General features: G+C 38.2%; 1 protein-coding gene across 6 annotated transcripts; it reads right to left on the bottom strand.

Annotated features, from left to right (window-relative positions):
• Positions 1-108: 108 nt before the first annotated feature.
• LOC109082221 (inositol polyphosphate 5-phosphatase OCRL-like) lies at positions 109-16,284 on the bottom strand. Of its 6 annotated transcripts, none has more exons than XM_042738384.1 (24): positions 15,745-16,283; positions 15,084-15,163; positions 12,266-12,357; positions 11,952-11,990; positions 11,390-11,503; positions 10,641-10,790; positions 10,307-10,517; positions 10,067-10,225; positions 9,884-9,985; positions 9,541-9,655; positions 9,279-9,395; positions 8,902-9,083; positions 8,657-8,768; positions 8,268-8,377; positions 8,023-8,158; positions 7,839-7,949; positions 7,151-7,316; positions 6,342-6,577; positions 5,786-5,809; positions 4,354-4,470; positions 4,189-4,273; positions 3,682-3,809; positions 2,555-2,666; positions 109-2,470 (listed from the first exon to the last, which is right to left on the bottom strand). In XM_042738384.1, exons 1-24 carry the CDS (start codon positions 15,784-15,786, stop codon positions 2,346-2,348), a joined length of 2,865 nt encoding a protein of 954 aa, XP_042594318.1. In that variant the 5' UTR covers positions 15,787-16,283; the 3' UTR covers positions 109-2,345. The 6 variants fall into 6 exon arrangements, with proteins under 6 accessions (XP_042594318.1, XP_042594321.1, XP_042594322.1 ...); XM_042738387.1 differs by lacking the exon at positions 15,745-16,283 and adding an exon at positions 15,518-15,724 and having other exon boundaries at positions 15,084-15,199; XM_042738388.1 differs by lacking the exon at positions 15,745-16,283 and adding an exon at positions 15,518-15,724.
• Positions 16,285-16,406: the final 122 nt, after the last annotated feature.

The raw sequence follows: 16,406 nt of genomic DNA, 5'->3' as shown, positions 1-16,406 counted from the left end.
AGAGGTTGCACTAGTATCACTTATTATTTGAGCAATAATAATAATAATAATTCAGACTACTGACTTAGCAAGCACCAGTTTAAAAAAAACCTATTCCAAAAAGCCCAATAATATCATCATAATGTCTTTATTTCATTGAATAAATTAGATGCCCGGCCCCTCCCCACAAATAAAACAAAGTATGTGCAAGTACCCATCTCCAAAGTACCAGAAACATCATTACAAAAACTGAATGGATATAGAAAGACAGGTCACAACAATAAACAAACAGGCAGGGTGGTGATCACAGCACACCAGAAATCTGTGTAATGGCCATCTGCATTTCTGTTCCTCTGATTCAGTCTCCTGCAATGAGGTCCTCCCAGGAACATCATCTATTGGCAATGAAAAGAATGATTTCAGGCGATAAGTGTTTGAATAAGACAGTCGAGGTCCATTGTGGCCCTTCCCAAAGCAAAAAAATAAGCCCAACAGAAAGCTCAGACACAGGGGGCTTGTAAACATGGCAGAGGATGTGAAGAGATTTAGGCATCTGAGATCACTGGATGACTTCAAACCACAGCCAATATCATTCACAGAACATCACTACTTAGAGTTTTCAACACTCTCAGGAAAAATGTGCAGAATTTGTTACAGCTTGTCACTGGGTCAGTACCTCAAGGACATCTTTGTAACTTATTTACCCCTAAAAGTGTACAGTAGTACATAAAAGGTACATATTAGGTACTAATATGCACCTTTTAGGGGTAGATAAGGTACAAAGTTGCCCCTGTCTGTCAGTTTACTGTCAGAAGCTATATGCCTAAAACTACAAATTCTGCAAATTTTTTTTTCTGACAATAAGGAAAGGCAGAACGAGTTGGTCAAACTGCTTACAACTCTTTTTCCAAGTTGCAAGACTCACGCAAAACATTTCCTGTGAGATTTTGAGGAAATGTTGCTAATAGACAGAGGAAACAATGTCACACACACTGTGGAGAAACAGCTTGTGTGGTTTGTGCTACAATAATATTTTAGCATTGGGGATATTGATGAATAATACGAGTACAAAAGAGGATGCTTCCTCTTTACACAATGTAGTACTAAAGCAGACTGACTGGCACAAGAAGTTGCAAAACAAGCAGATTCTAGAATTTCCCAATGTATACTATGAGTTCAAGAGAGATAAACGTATGCCGGTATGTCACTATACGGAAACAGTGTAAATATATCATGAAACAACACCAACAAAGGACACAACGACTGTAAACGTACACAAAATTATCCCAGTTTGGGTTAGTATAACACTCAACATACATATAAATAGTAGGACCACGACTTCATTACAAGACTTGACACATAAAAGACCAGACCCACTGAGCACATCAGTTTAAATGTTAATGTCTCTGAAGCACGACAGGATCCAGAACAGAGCTGTAAAAGAGTAAGACCTCAAAAGAATACGTTTCAGACCCAGAGTCCAGATCTAATGAAGGCAACCTCATCCGCTTGTTGCCATTATTCAAGGTGATTAATAATAATGGGTGTGGTTGTGCCATCATAACGGACTGAGGAGGAGACCGGAGCGTGTGTTTCTTACAGATAACAGACTTATATTCATCTGTGGAGGACATCCAAATGCCCAATGCTGAGGACAACTGTGTAGGAGACAGGAAAACATAAATAACATGTGCGCACCACATCGGACAATGCCAGCTGATTCATCATGATTCAGATAGTCCAGACTTCTTCTCCACTCCGAAAGGTAGTCGATTGTCAAAGTCACCTTGTAGGAAACAATTCTCTGTGAAGGTCATTTTTGAAGGAGAAAAGGAAAAGAGCATGGAAAATGGTGCTCTGACGGAGCGTTTAACCCGGGCAGCAGCAGTCAGTACAATCTCCACAACATGGCTTTCCTTTAGTGTAACAAAGTCATTTTTTTGAGTGCCCGTCAGTCACATCTAACACATTCAGTCAAATCTGGTCAGGAATATTGGATTTGGCATTACAGCACTCTGATCCAGAGGACAAAACCAGAGAAAGTGGGGTTGCACATAGTATTATATTAGATGCTACAGTCAAAAAGATGAGGTTTGTAAGGGTTAAAGTGTAGCTATTAATACTACAGAGATAAACTGACACCTATTCATCTGAAGCAGGAACAGAAGAATAACGAAACGTAACCAATGGGCAGTGTCTGTGCAAAACTGTGTCAAACTTTCATTACGGAGGCAGTCAGCCATCTTAGTGCAGGGTGGCCCAAATATCTCGCAGAAGACCAGCCACAAACAGACCTCAAGTGTCTTTTTGCTCCATCTGAACACCTCTGAGAGAAGGCATGACACCTCGTTCTGCGGTCCTCTTCCTCAGTCTTCATCACCTCCCATCAGGAACCCCAGTATGAAGTCGCTGGCTTTCTGACGGTCGTGTGACGTCTGTTTGCAAGCAAGGTTGGGAGGCGGCCGAACGAGGAGGCTTGCGAAGAGAGTGGCTGGGAAAGAGGTACAAGAAGAGATGCAAAGGTAACGCACCTGTGTGTTTGCAGTCTGCTGGCACTTAAGAAAGTCAGACTCACCTAGTAGGTTGGCGTTCAGGTTGTTGTCAATCGAGTGTTTAAGTAATTCTCTCAAGAAGGCCATCAGGTAGCGGAACACATTGCGATGGGCTCGTGGGAGCTGAGATATTAGCTGCCATTTAGAGTAAAACAAAGAATTAATCAAACTTTATTTCTTGGTTTTAAATAAATTCTGAATCTAAGATTTTCCAATGTAGTCTCAGACTTTTGGAAGCTTGTGGTTGGATGGTTGAGACGTGTATGTGTATGTTTATTTCTTGGTTTTAAATAAATTCTGAATCTAAGATTTTCCAATGTTGTATGTATGTATGTATATATATATATATATATATATATATATATATATATGCACAAACTGTTTGAAAGTTTTACGTTGAGTTATATTTTTGAAATGTTTTTTAAAACATCTTATGGTTACCGAAGTTGCATTTTATTTTAATTAAAAATACAACAAAAAAAGAAATATGGTGAAATATTATTACAATTTAAACACTTTATTAAACAAATTAGTTTTCTATTTTAATATGCTAAATTAAATTTCAATATTTTCTTCTTTCATATTATAATTCTATATATTTATATATATATATATATATATATATATATATATATATATATATATATATATATATATATATATATATATATATATATATATATATATGTATATATATATATATATACTGTCTTTACTGGTCACTTTTGGTCAATCAAATGCATCCTCCCTGAATAAAAGCATAAAATAAAATAATTAAATAATAATATTAATAATGAATGTATAAACTTCCATAGAAAAAAAATCTATATATACACACTTCTGTTTTATATAAATATATATAAAGAAATACTAAAGTTTACTTTTTGTTGATTATCACAAACAGCAACTGAACTTCATAGTTTAGACATCAACAGCTGAGAAAAAGTTTCTGTCATATAAGCAAAATGGACAATGAAACACACCCAAATGAATCAGAATCAAAACACACTGAATGCAGAATCATATGGAGAGCTTGTGAAAAGGAACTAAAACAAGGACATACATAGATTGCCAGACCTACCACAAATAGCATATTAAATACATAGTCTTGAAAATACCAATATACTTACTGCCGTGCATGCATGTTTACCTGTTTGCACAGGCGGCTGTCATGAGAGCATTCCAGACAGCGCTGATAGAGTTCATAACACAGCACAGGCTCAGGAAGAGCCTCCAAGAAGATCAATAGTGCTTCGGCAACTGAGTGATTAGAGCCAGCTAACCAACAGTCAAGGAGAACCACGGTGAACAGTGAGAATGCACATTTTAGTATCAGGAAGAGAAAATACGGCAGTGAAAAAAAAGGAAAAGACAGGGAAAGAAAAGAAAGTACACAGCGTCTCTAGGGATGTCTCTAGCACCATCACAGTAGGACAGAGGAAACATTCTCAGTCTCTCAGCAGCACAGGGATGAATTGTGTGGGAGAGTCCAGCCAGTCAGACCATTTTTAAAGGAAGCCACTCGGTCACATTCACCGAAATGACCGACATTAGGATTTCTATGCTACGTAACTCTGAGAGCCAATCTATCTGCTGGGAAAAACTTGTCCTTTCCATATATAAACATATTTATATATCTTTTGGTGGGAAAGGATACGGATGGATTCAGGAATGCTGGTGTCCAAGCAGTCAATAATACTTTGTAGATCATCTTGCAGGCCAGGGGTCTGGAAAAGGTCCTCCTGTGTGTATATATAAAACTCATTGGTAATTTAAGATGTGATGGTTAATCATTGGTACATTCATGATTTATTTTGTTTACCTGCTGGCAGGCCTTGGTGTAGAGGTGATTAACAAGCAACCAGACCTCTTTGGGAATCTTCAGAGGTTTATCCTCTGTTCCTGCACTGTCCAACAAGAAATTCATCCGGGATCTCTCCTGCAAAAATGAGAAATTATCACAATCTATATATTGTAGCACTTTCCACTAATACAGCACATTTTGGTGTTCCATTATTTAATTTTTTTTTTTTTAAGTACTAGATCCTATACTTCTGTATACCTTTTGTTGAACTATTCTCTCAACCGTATCCAACAGTTCAAATCATAAAACACTGACATTTAGTTAAAATTAACTTTAGTTAAATGAAACTGCATGCTTTATTCGCCAAAATAACTAAAAAAAATTCTTCAAATTGTCACAGCCAGAATTAACATCATTTGCAGAAGTTTTTAAATATTAGAGGGAAACCATTAACAAATCATTTTCACTTACTGTATACACTACCTATAAAAGGTTTTTGAAAGCCTCTTATGATCACCAAAGCTGCATTTATTCGATGCAATAGTGTGAAATATTTTTACAATTTGAAACAATTATTTCCTATTTTAATATATTTTAAAACTTAATTTATTCCAGTGATGGCAAAGCTGAATTTTCAGCAGCCATTACTTCAGTCTTCAGTGTCATGTGATCCTTCAGAAATCATTCTAATAGGTTGATTTGCAGCTTAAGAAACATTATTTTATAATTATAGTTAAAAACTTTTATATAATGTAATATTTATAATGCAATGTTTTTTGTTTTTTTGAATTTGCACCCTTTTGTGGAAAGTGCTTTTAAAAATACAGATGTTTGTTAAGATCGTTCTAGTACAACTTGGAGAATGACCACTTTGTTTAAACTTTAAAGTATATAACAGCCATAACAAATTCATCCATGTGATATTTGAAAAAGGGTGACATAACATTCCTCTCTCTTATACACACACTGAAACATGTTGCGTGGAGAACAGTTACAGCCCCAAGACCACTGAACAATATAAGGGGACTCATGCAATTAGTAGGAATGTAATTCGTGCTGAGCCACAAAAGCAAAAACAACTCTAAAGAACAGTCGAATCCAAATTACAAACACTGATTTGTGAGGCTGGTTTCACCATGCTGTGAGCTGCTTTCGCTCTCTACAAATCTAATATCGCTGGCTGGTGAGCAGTGAGCAGGGTGGGAAAAGGAGGGGCAGAATTCAAGCTGAGAGATTCAAGCCTCAGTGACTTTCATTAGCCTGAACCAGCAGAGTGACTGCAGCAAGCTGACCTGTAGGAATGGGCAAGCACAACGAGACACTGTCACACTGGGACAAACATTTAAAAACAGGACAAAGTCACCCTCAATCACACATGTAGGACATGATAATTGCAACTATCCTACTGTGTAACATAATAGTCTTTTCCACAGATGAAGAGGGACTTTACCTTTTCCATGCAGCTATCCTCTCCCTGAGAGTCATGCAGACCCAGAATGATTGGTCGGAAAGAGGTAGTCAGAGAAGAAAAGGAGTAAAAGAAAGGAGGAGAGATAAGACAATAGAGAAACATTGCGTAATCAGTGAGAACACAGAGCCAGTATTGCATAATCACAGATAAGCAGCTTTCAGCTATCAAAGGTGATCACTGAACAGCAGAGATAGAAACAGAAAATAACTAAAGATAACTGACTAATCTCTAAATGAAAGAGAATATAGTGGCACATTGAGCAAGGGTGGTTTGCATGATGACCTATTGCTACGGAAAAACCTGCATCCCATAACATTTATTCCTGTACATGACTTCCTCATTCTAGCCTCAAATTAGAATCATGTCAAACCAGACGTCTCCTCTTATCTAAAATCTGGGAGCAAAATTCCTTGCCACTGTGTGTCATGACCTTCCACTGGCAAAGAAAGGAAGAAGACAGCTTTCGCTTTTGCAGGGTCACCAATTCTGTGGTTACAATCCATCTAATCAACTGAAGCTGCGGCCTGTGCCTCACCAGATCTATGAGTTTGGTGACTGGTATCTCACGAATGGGCTTCTTCATACGGCAAAGGGTCTCTAAAGATGTGCCGAAACAGCAGGGCAGGTAGTTTCCCGCCACAGTGATGAAGTAGTCTTTCCCCCGGTCCAGATGAAGCACCAGGATGTCCTCGATTTTATCCTCACCAGAGTTTAGCAGCGTCACAGAGTCTTTACTGACATACACCTCCAGGAAGATCTCCATTGTCTCATCTGCAAGAAATGGTAATATACAGAAAATGTAGAGGATACTCAGTCTGCACACGGATCAAAAAAATTAAATGACACACGTTATTTTTCCAACTATATTTGGGCAGACATGACACTTTACTATCTTTTAAGAAAAAGCCAATTCATTGATTCTCTTATGTTTTATTCATTTGGCAAATGCCTCATGACTTTTGGATGCACTGAAGTTATTTTTTCCATCAAAACTGAAATGATTTTTTGGCTAATGAAAAACTAAAACAAAAATAAATTTTTACAATGAAATTCGGGTAACTGAAATCGACCTGCTTTTCACAAGCCATTAACTAGTCATAGTAAAGTTAAGCCACTTCTTGATATTTCAGGTGAACAAGTTTCACATTTTTCTAGTACAATTTTCTGGTTCTTCTGGAATTAACAATGTGGAGACAAATTAAGTATACTGATTTATCTAAATGTAATATTTTTTCAAAAAAGTCCAGCCATGAAATTGCATAAAAAAAGGAAGTAAAGGAAGACATGATCAAAAACTTTGTACTACAACATTAATTTTTGTTTGATGCCATATGAGATACTCACTAGGGTCTAGTACCCCTTCGCTGGGTTCAGCACGTAGCCAGGGCTTACAGTATTGAGAATCATTGAGTTTTGGAATGAAGGCGAATGTGCAAGGGACCTGTCCGTCATTAGTGATGAGAAAACTCTGACGCTGAAGCTGACGAAATTTCACATTCTCAAAGCTGAACTATGGGATAAAGAACAGATATAACATGATAATGAGGCATAAGAACATACAATATCATTCAAAAGTTTTTGGCAAAGCTGATTAGTCAGAAATCAGTCTAATATGCTGATTTGGCACTCAAAACATTTCTTATTATGATCAATGTTAAAAACAGGTGACCTGCTTAACATTTATGTGGATGCCATGATATATTTTACATTTATGTATGTTTTACAAAATATCCTCAGTGTGCACTGATTCAGGGTGATGTAGATAAATACTTTTTTTTGAATGATTTGGTGTGTTTTAGATTTATTTTAAAGACAGACCGGTGCATATAATCTTAAAGCAATTATGGCACATATGCTCAGCCCATAATCCACTCACAGTCCAGAGAAATGCTAAAATAGTGCAAACATTATCAATCTTCCTCTGACATATAGTGGGATCTAAGAAATCCTGGAGGCATTGATCCAGTGGATCAATGCAGAGAGAGTTTATCAGAGGATACACTCTTCTGTCTGGTTTTCTGTCATTACTCACCTCCCGTCGTGTTAGGGACAAAGAAGGCAGAAAATCATTTTCCATCCTGTCCATGTCCCGCACAATCTCTTCAAACACCTTCTTGTAGCGCTGCTCAATCACCATCTTGACCTGCAGCACACATAAAATCAATGTGATGCTCTCAACTGCTTTATTGGAGCATGATGAAAGAAGTAAACCTCACCCCGATACTGAAGAGAGAGCTGACAGGTTTGTGGTCACTGGTCTTCAGCACCATGTGACTGCGGTAGTGAAGTTGCTTCACGCTGCTCCCCCTCCAGAGGATACGGTCGCACCAGGCAGGGACTCGACACTTTCCACTGTGGACGACAAAAACCAAATCATGAAGTGTCAACCTAATTCTTTTCATTTTGAGATCATCAAACAAGGATGTATAAAAGAAGAGGTCCTAATCTCTGAGAACTTTACCTTGAGTCCCATCGGTCTGATTTAGCATCATATTTGTACGTTGGGATGAAATTAATCTCCCCTTCCATGAAGTCAGTGAAGGCACGTTTAGTCTTTCTCTGAATGTTCAGCTGGCAAAGTCAAACAGAAGATGCTATTAAGTGTGCTTTTAGAACAAAAATGAAAGTCAGTCTATATTTGGCTACTACTGAAAGAAATACCATATACACACACACACACCGGAAAAAGAAAAGAGGAAGCAACAAATGATAACCTAAAACCAGATACATACAGTGGAGTGCATAACAACTGATGAACTCACTTTTGAGTTTTTAATCAAAAATATTAATAACTAACATTATTAAAATTCTAAAATATTATAAGAAAGTAGCTTCACTGAAAGGTCTCACCTGATCATACTCCTGAAGCCTCCGTAGCTCATTTTCATCAATTAGTCTTTTTACCTCCCCAGCATCAGGCAAAAATAGCCTGTAGTTGAGATCTCCAAGCCAAATCACCACACTTAGAGAGGAAATCATAACAATTGAACCATTTAAATATTGACCCAATATTAGCTTTAAAATTCTGTTATCTAATCATAGGAAATCAGCTTCAAAATGGCTACACTGGATAACTAGATTGTGGTGACACTCACTCATGTTTGACTATACTGAGAGGGGGGTATTCCAGCAGGTTGAAACTCATGCGGGCACATATGTCTTTGTAGTCCTGGTTCCGCCGCTCATAGTCATCCACGTGAGCAGCCAAGTGAGAGTTTACGAAGCAGAAGCTGGTATTATGAAACACAAAGCGCACAGCCACTCCTCCTTTATTCCCCTATATTAATGGAGTAATAAAAGAGGGTTAATCTTATCAGGTCACGGACACTGATCTACTGATAGAAGGGATGTATCATTCGTTTTGTGGTTATTTCTGTAATCCATACCACTCTAAGATTACACCATAAGCGATAGGCTAAAAGTACTTCTTGTTTTGACAAACCACTGCCTATTGTTACAGATTCAAATGTACCATTTTATTCATGAGGCCAGTTCCCACAGACTCTGAAGCCACCTCTCGAATGTGATGTTTGTGCTCCTTGTTGACATACACCACCAACATCATTCCCACCAGGCGAATGATACGGATCTGAAGACCGGATGCAGAGTCTCATTAAAGGTTCACACAAAATCAAAGTGAGCACCACGTACTTTCTTCAGTTGACCACAGGAAAGACTAGACTGTTCTTTGCATTTAAACGCTGAATAGCAAAAATCAGCTGTTGTTCTCTCACCCGTTTGTATTTGGCTTTAGGATGGAGGCTTTTCTCTACTGCATCAACCCATATCTGTTCTTTGGATGAGTCCATATAGAAAAAGGCCTCTGTGCTCAGGTCCAGCTCCTGAAATCTGCCAAAAAAAACAGAACAAATCAACATGAACATAATCAACGAAAATACGAATGGACAATTAATAATGTACAACGATCTATTAAGGGTGAAATATTTAATGTCTGTCCCACTGGAGTCACAAAACTGCAACTATAATGACTGTTTTCAAACGGGTTTCCCATTTGAAAACATTGCCAAGCATTGCCCCATTTGCATGCTCCAAATGACTTTATGTTCTGCCACTCACCCCAGTGCGTAGACATCTGGAGGGTCTGTGTCACAGCACAGCCAGGGCCCAAGACTGCTGTCAGGAGACTGACCATTCACATTCCACGTGCCAATGAAGAACCTATAAAACAGTGACTCGATCAAATACCAGGAATCAGTCCAAACAAAATCAATGACACGTTTACAGGCATGTTACATTTACCTGAAGTTCTTAATATCCACATATTCTTTCTCCTTCTTGGTGAGCCGATACTTGAGCAAGCCTTCCCTTGACCCTGTGTGGCTGCTCATCATGGCCTGTCTCATGGTGTAGTTGGACCGGCTGTCAGACCAGGAACTGGAGCGGTCTACAAACTGAAATCTGTAACGAAAAACCGCATTTCAGTTGAACAACACAGCTGAAAATCTATAGGCTTCTGCATTTAAGACCAGTAGCACTCACTCATTTCTGACAGGTGTGGAGTTCTGTGCAGATGGTGGCCTTTCTTTGGTGGTTGGGCCTGCTGCGTGGTTAGTCGATGGTGTATATGTGCCCTTCCGAGGGGGAAGAGGGGGCAGTGGTGGCGGAGGTGCCTCTCGTTGCGCAACTATACGGTTTTGCTGGTTCTTCTTCTCTTCAAAGCCAAAATCCGTGGCCATTGAGAAGGCGGAGTCTATAAACAGAGAGGAACAGTCCAGCAGGATTGTAAGTAACAAAGCGTTCACTGGCAACGACTGACTCTGGTGTATCTACTCATGTAACCCAATGTATTATGTGTGCCATTTTTTTTCCATACCTGTTTTTGAGGGCTTTACTAAAGCGCTATTGTTGGTGTTATTTGAGGTGGATTTGGAGGTTCCTCTTTGAGGTGGGACTGGAACGCAGTCTTTTACTGGAACAGGTACAACAGGCTCCATCTTTCTGGGCAGTGAACTCCTCTTCTCAGCTAAAGATGGACCATTTAACAGTGATGTTTAATGTATTTATGCATTGGTGAATGGTTTTCAAAATGTCTTCAGCAGTGGAGAATGTTTATTAGTGTCATCTTTTTAGTACAGGCAGCTCTACTACTAATCTGGACATGATCTTTCTTTTTTAAAATCTCCTTATAAAACAGATATGAAAATCTTTGACTGATTACAATTCTGTAAATTTTTTCTATGTTATGTTTTTGAGTTATCTTACATCAGTAATTAATAATTTTGAAGTATTACTGACAGTTTCTTGTAGAGGCGGGAATAGACTACACTATTTTTGTCCCAATTTGCAGCCTGGACAATGCTTAGTTGACGAAAGTCAAAGTCACTCTGCAAAAGTCAAAACGACAAAAGTCAGAAAACAAAGAATATCCCAAAACTAAACTAAAGCGTTATGACTCAAACGTTCTGTCTGACACTAAGGTCAGATTCTTCCAGGAAGCATTCATTATGACGACAAACCTATAAATCTGGGTGTTGGTTACCCTGGTAAATAAATGATTAGAGTGGTTAATAAATAAGAAATGTGGCTTGATGTTTGTGGCTGCATCCTGTGCAGGGGTATCACCTTGCTGTTTGGCCTTCGTCACATGCTGCAAGAAGGACTGAGTGTGAATGTCATCCTGCAGCTCCAGCAGAAGGTCTGGTGTTCCCTCGCCTTGAAGACGAATCCGTACCGTCGCTGTTGAAGAACATTTTGTCATCTATTCACATCCAAACATCACAGCTATGCATTTTATTCTTTAGAAAAAGCACTTTGCTTAAGTTAATCATTATATATTCATTAAAGCAATATGCGTTAAGAAACCTGCCGAAGTATACAAATCGCATAAAAAAAATAGAGCATATAAGCTCCTACCATTTCATATAATTTACAGAAATAAAATGAATTGGATAAAAGTAGCAATAAACTGCTTAATCTGAATGCTGCTACAATAAGCTCCTTACGGCCAGACAGATATGATTCAATTATAAATCATGTAACAATTATTTGAATTATACTTGATTTGTATTCTATGCTGATGTAATTGTCCCAACACACTGTATACAACTGAAAAAGACACTTAGTAAAATTGCTATGAATCAAAATAAATATACAAATTTAAAACAAAAGGCTAATTAAAACTTACAGTTAATTGAGAAGTCAATAAGAAGCGCTTCTTCAGCCTCTAAAATAGGAAATAAAAGAAAGTCAGAGACAGATTTGAAGAGGACTGTACCAGGAAATATAAAACATAACCTGCCCTCTATGGTAACAAATGATTTTCAAATATTTGATCAGGAGAGGGAGATTTCATCATTCAAAACAGTGCTTATTATCTAAGCCTCACTGATAGAGACCAAAGGTAAGTTTGTACAGGCATAAAATATTATAGTGAGGGCAAATGCATTTACACTGATACAAAGTACTTCTGTAAAATATAAATAGTCATTAGAAGCTTACCTCGAACTATCTGAAAATTGCTATTGATGGGGATGGACAGCTGGGGCACTGGGCTTAATACAATTGCTTCAGGGTTTGCCAGAATATCCAACCTAATAACAAGAGATCCATTCATGAAATGTCATATAAGACTGCATAACCTGTCTCACAAGACTTCCTTTATCGGTTTATAAAGTCAGTTTATATATTTAGGTTTTTTTTTTTTTTTGAAAGAAACACTCTCAAATTAAAAAAATAAAAAAAAGTAACACCACTTTTGTTCACTTTTTATGTTTAGGATGCAGTACACTATAATGTAAACTATCATTGAAAAGTTAAGGGTTGTCGTTTTTACTGTATTTGTGATCAAATAAATGTAGCCTTGGTGAGCACACTTCTTTCAGAAACACTGACAAATCTTACTGACCTCAAACTTTTGAATGGTATTTTTTCTCTCATATTTCCACTATGGTCCAGCATAATCTTATCTCGTCAAAAATGTAGCTTCAGAATGTAGAGGGTGGAGGGAAGCTTATGGAAATGCAGCAGGCTAAATGCATATTGGAGGGCTAATTGCAGACCATATTTCACTCTCTGACAATAGCAGTGCCAACTTCAGGGCATCAGGTTCCTCTCAGCGTAGTCATACCTCCATTTTTGCTCCATGGGAAATTCAATTACAGTGGATTATTGGAAAAACCTTCAGATTTCACTGCCTGAGTGTGCCATGCAAACGCATGGAGGCAAGACTAGAACCCCTCTGTGCTGCCAGTGAGCCCCTCTCATTCAGTCTCAGAAGGCAATAATTGCTTTAATGGATGCTGTTGCCAGGAAACACAGCACTCATGAACAAGGGAAATTTGGCCTAGACTTACTAAGCGATCTCTCATTCAATCAATACAAATAATAGCCCAGTGTAGCAATGATGGTTATAATCAACTCATGCCAAAAATATTTCCTTATTCTCTGAAGTTAAACTGTGGGACCCGCTGTCACAGTAACGTTTCACTGACAACACAGCTCAAAATTGTTATGAAGCAGTTATGTACTCCCCATCCATCCCCAAAGGTCTATCAGGCTAAATGAAACATCATATACTTTAATTAGCTGGTTACACTTGCTATGATCTATACAAAAATGCTCTTGCAGTTCAGGTTAAAGGGACAGTTCACCAAAAAATGAAAATTCTGTCAATGCATGCATGCATGAGTTTCCTCAATAACCAATGAGGTATGTTCTCGCATTCGATTATCAATATTTATATGTGAAATTATTTTTATTTTTAGGTAAACTATCACTTTAAAGAGTTTTGTTGCTCTAACTCAGTGGTTCCCAATCCTGGTCCTGGAGAAACCCAACATTGCTTGTTTTTGATGTGTTTCTTATCTGACACACATGTTTGAGGTCTTGAAGTTTTTACTAATGAGTTGATAAGCTGAATCAGGTGCGCATTGCTACATGCAGAAGTAATTTGCATAACAGAATTTAATGCATACTTTACAGTCAATGAACACTTCATCATGCAGGTCTGAAATATCAACACTGTACTTTGTTCTAATTGTTAGGAGATCCTTTTCATTACACAAGGACTCAACAAATAACATTTGTGACCTCTTTTGCCCACTCAGTTCTTGAACTTTGGGTAAAGCTGAGTGTGTACAGTTTTAATGCAGTTAAAGAGTTTGTGTGCTCATGTGAGGCTTATTAGGCTCTAGGACACCGAGGTGGAATGCAGGATAATGGGCAGCACGCTGGCATCCACCACACACAACCAAAGCCACACCGCCTCATTGCACAATCTTTCACAGAGTCTTCTCACATCTATAGCAACCAGCAGTTAGTGCAATATATAGTTCACATTTCTTTCACATTTCTGGAGTTCTCAGATGCAGAAGTTGTCACAGTTGGGTAAACCAGTAGTGATTAAGAGACTACAACAAATATAATTTTTGCATTCTCAATCGCTCCAACAGAAAAATCTAAATAAAATAAAATCCATGATTGTGTTTCCACGACTTTGCAAAATAGGAAAAAAAATAGAAAGAGCTTGATTTTTGCAGAAAGATGTCAAATTTACAGCCATTTCATCAGCCAGTGTATTAGAAACACCCTTGCAGCTGTGTTAATGTTTTTTAATGATAATGTAACACAAAATATACTGTTATAAATGTATTCAAGATCTCTGGGAATTGCTTAAGTTTTAGGGCTGCTTATCAAGAATTTCACACAGGAAGAGAAAAAAGTTGGCACACCACAGCTCCAAAAGTAGAAAAATATTTATTTCGAGCCTAACATGTCTGATGAAAACTTTTAGGCTCGAAATGTCACCTGTGGTGAGAACATAAATATTTTTCTTCTTTAGGAGCTGTTTGAAACTCCCTGTTTGATGTTTTCTGCTATTCAAGGATAACATACATCAGCTTGAAAGAACAAGATATATCTAGTTAGTATCTTACTGTATGTAAAGTAAAAACCATCAGATGTAAAAACAAATAGCAGGCTGTTAAAAGTCAGCTGCATTCTCAAAATAGAGATGCTCATCAGCTAGCAATTAGATGGCCTGTGTTGGTGGGTTTCGTTGCTAATCATGTTAAAAAGGCCAAAACGACAACATAATCGTCAATGTAATAACACAGAGAGGCAGTAGCAATGAACCACCTGACAGAATGAGCGGTTCAGTCTAACAGAGAATGAACAGCTGCTCTGATGCTCATGTTTCCCAAGCTTCAAAATTAACTTTTGCTGCTAATCACGTTATACACATTGTTTAGTATAACAGTAAAGACATGTAAAATCTGAAATAGAAAACTGAGATCAAACAAACGGAGAGTCTACTTACTTGAACTGTCCAGAACACTCTAACAGGGACAGGAGTCTTAGTTCTTTTTGTCCATTTCTGAGCACATGTCCTCTAACCGTCTGAAAAAAATCACTGTCAAGGATTCAATTGGATAGCTGGAGGCAGAGGAAATGGGAAAAGGGTGGAAAGTGTGACGCCTCGTCGCTCTCCTTCTCCCTCCCTCACACAATCAAAAAAACTTGTTGGACTTTATATAAGTTCATTAGGTAAGTCATAAAACAATCCCCATCATACTTCAAGATATATATACAAATCAAGCTCTGTTCTCATAATAAACTGCAGCTGTTTCTGTAGCATCTATAATGTCATACCTTACAGACACATCATATCAAGTGACATGACAATGTCACGCAATGATGTTCAAGTTATAGAAATAAGAAATAAGAGTATGTTTTGAAAATCAAAACGCTTACCGCGAGACACTTGAGTAACTTCTGTCTGACATCAGAGAGAAAGCGGCAACCGAAATGACAACATTTGTATTCGGTGTAACCGTTAGTCTCTTTAATACACACGCAAACCGAAAATACATGTTATTTTTACCATCACAGCTAGGCTAACAGCTAAATGACTTTAAAAGAGACAGCTACTGCTCCATACAAAATGAAAATGAACAACCGAGCTATCAAATAAAGGATACGGCCAAACAATGGCTATCGGATATCCCGAATGAAGACTCCATCACGAATGTTGTTAAATGTGCTGAATTAAAGCCGTCAGGCGGCTAGCTAACAGCTAACCATAAACTCAGCACGACTATTTTCTCATGTCAGGCTCCACCCCTCACCGCGCGTGCCGGGGCTGCTGGCCTTTCTTCCGGGGAGATTGAGAGACGATTGATCGCTCGCTTGGGAAGAATTTAGCCTGTAAAACGGTTTTTTTTGAATAAACACGGGTGGTGAAAAAACAATTAATGTGCACCCGCGCTTCCAAAAAGAAGTGACGCAAGAGTGCGATTCAGCTCGTGAGCCGGTGCAGAGTCATTGAACTCCAGAGAAAACGACACCCATTGAATACGTGTATATCGGCTAAACAGGGATCACGGTTGATGACTATTGTGTTGTCGCGTTAATATGTCAATTGCATCTCGAGTAATGTTCTGGTTTACGTTTGCAAAATATGTTGCAAGACACAACCGGTCAAGTATGGGTTGCGAGGTCATCATCACCGCGCTGTCCCGGACGCAACAGTATAACCACTGGGGTGTGTTATGCACTGCTCAGGGACGTCATAGATGCTCTACTTTTTCGCATTACTGTGTGTAAACACAGCACTGCACTCTTTAAATATTGACTGTACAGT

This window comes from Cyprinus carpio, chromosome B14 (genome assembly GCF_018340385.1).
Source record: "Cyprinus carpio isolate SPL01 chromosome B14, ASM1834038v1, whole genome shotgun sequence".
Lineage (NCBI taxonomy): Eukaryota > Metazoa > Chordata > Actinopteri > Cypriniformes > Cyprinidae > Cyprinus > Cyprinus carpio.
Note: the sequence above shows the minus strand (reverse complement) of the source record. Positions and strands in the feature narration are given on the sequence as shown.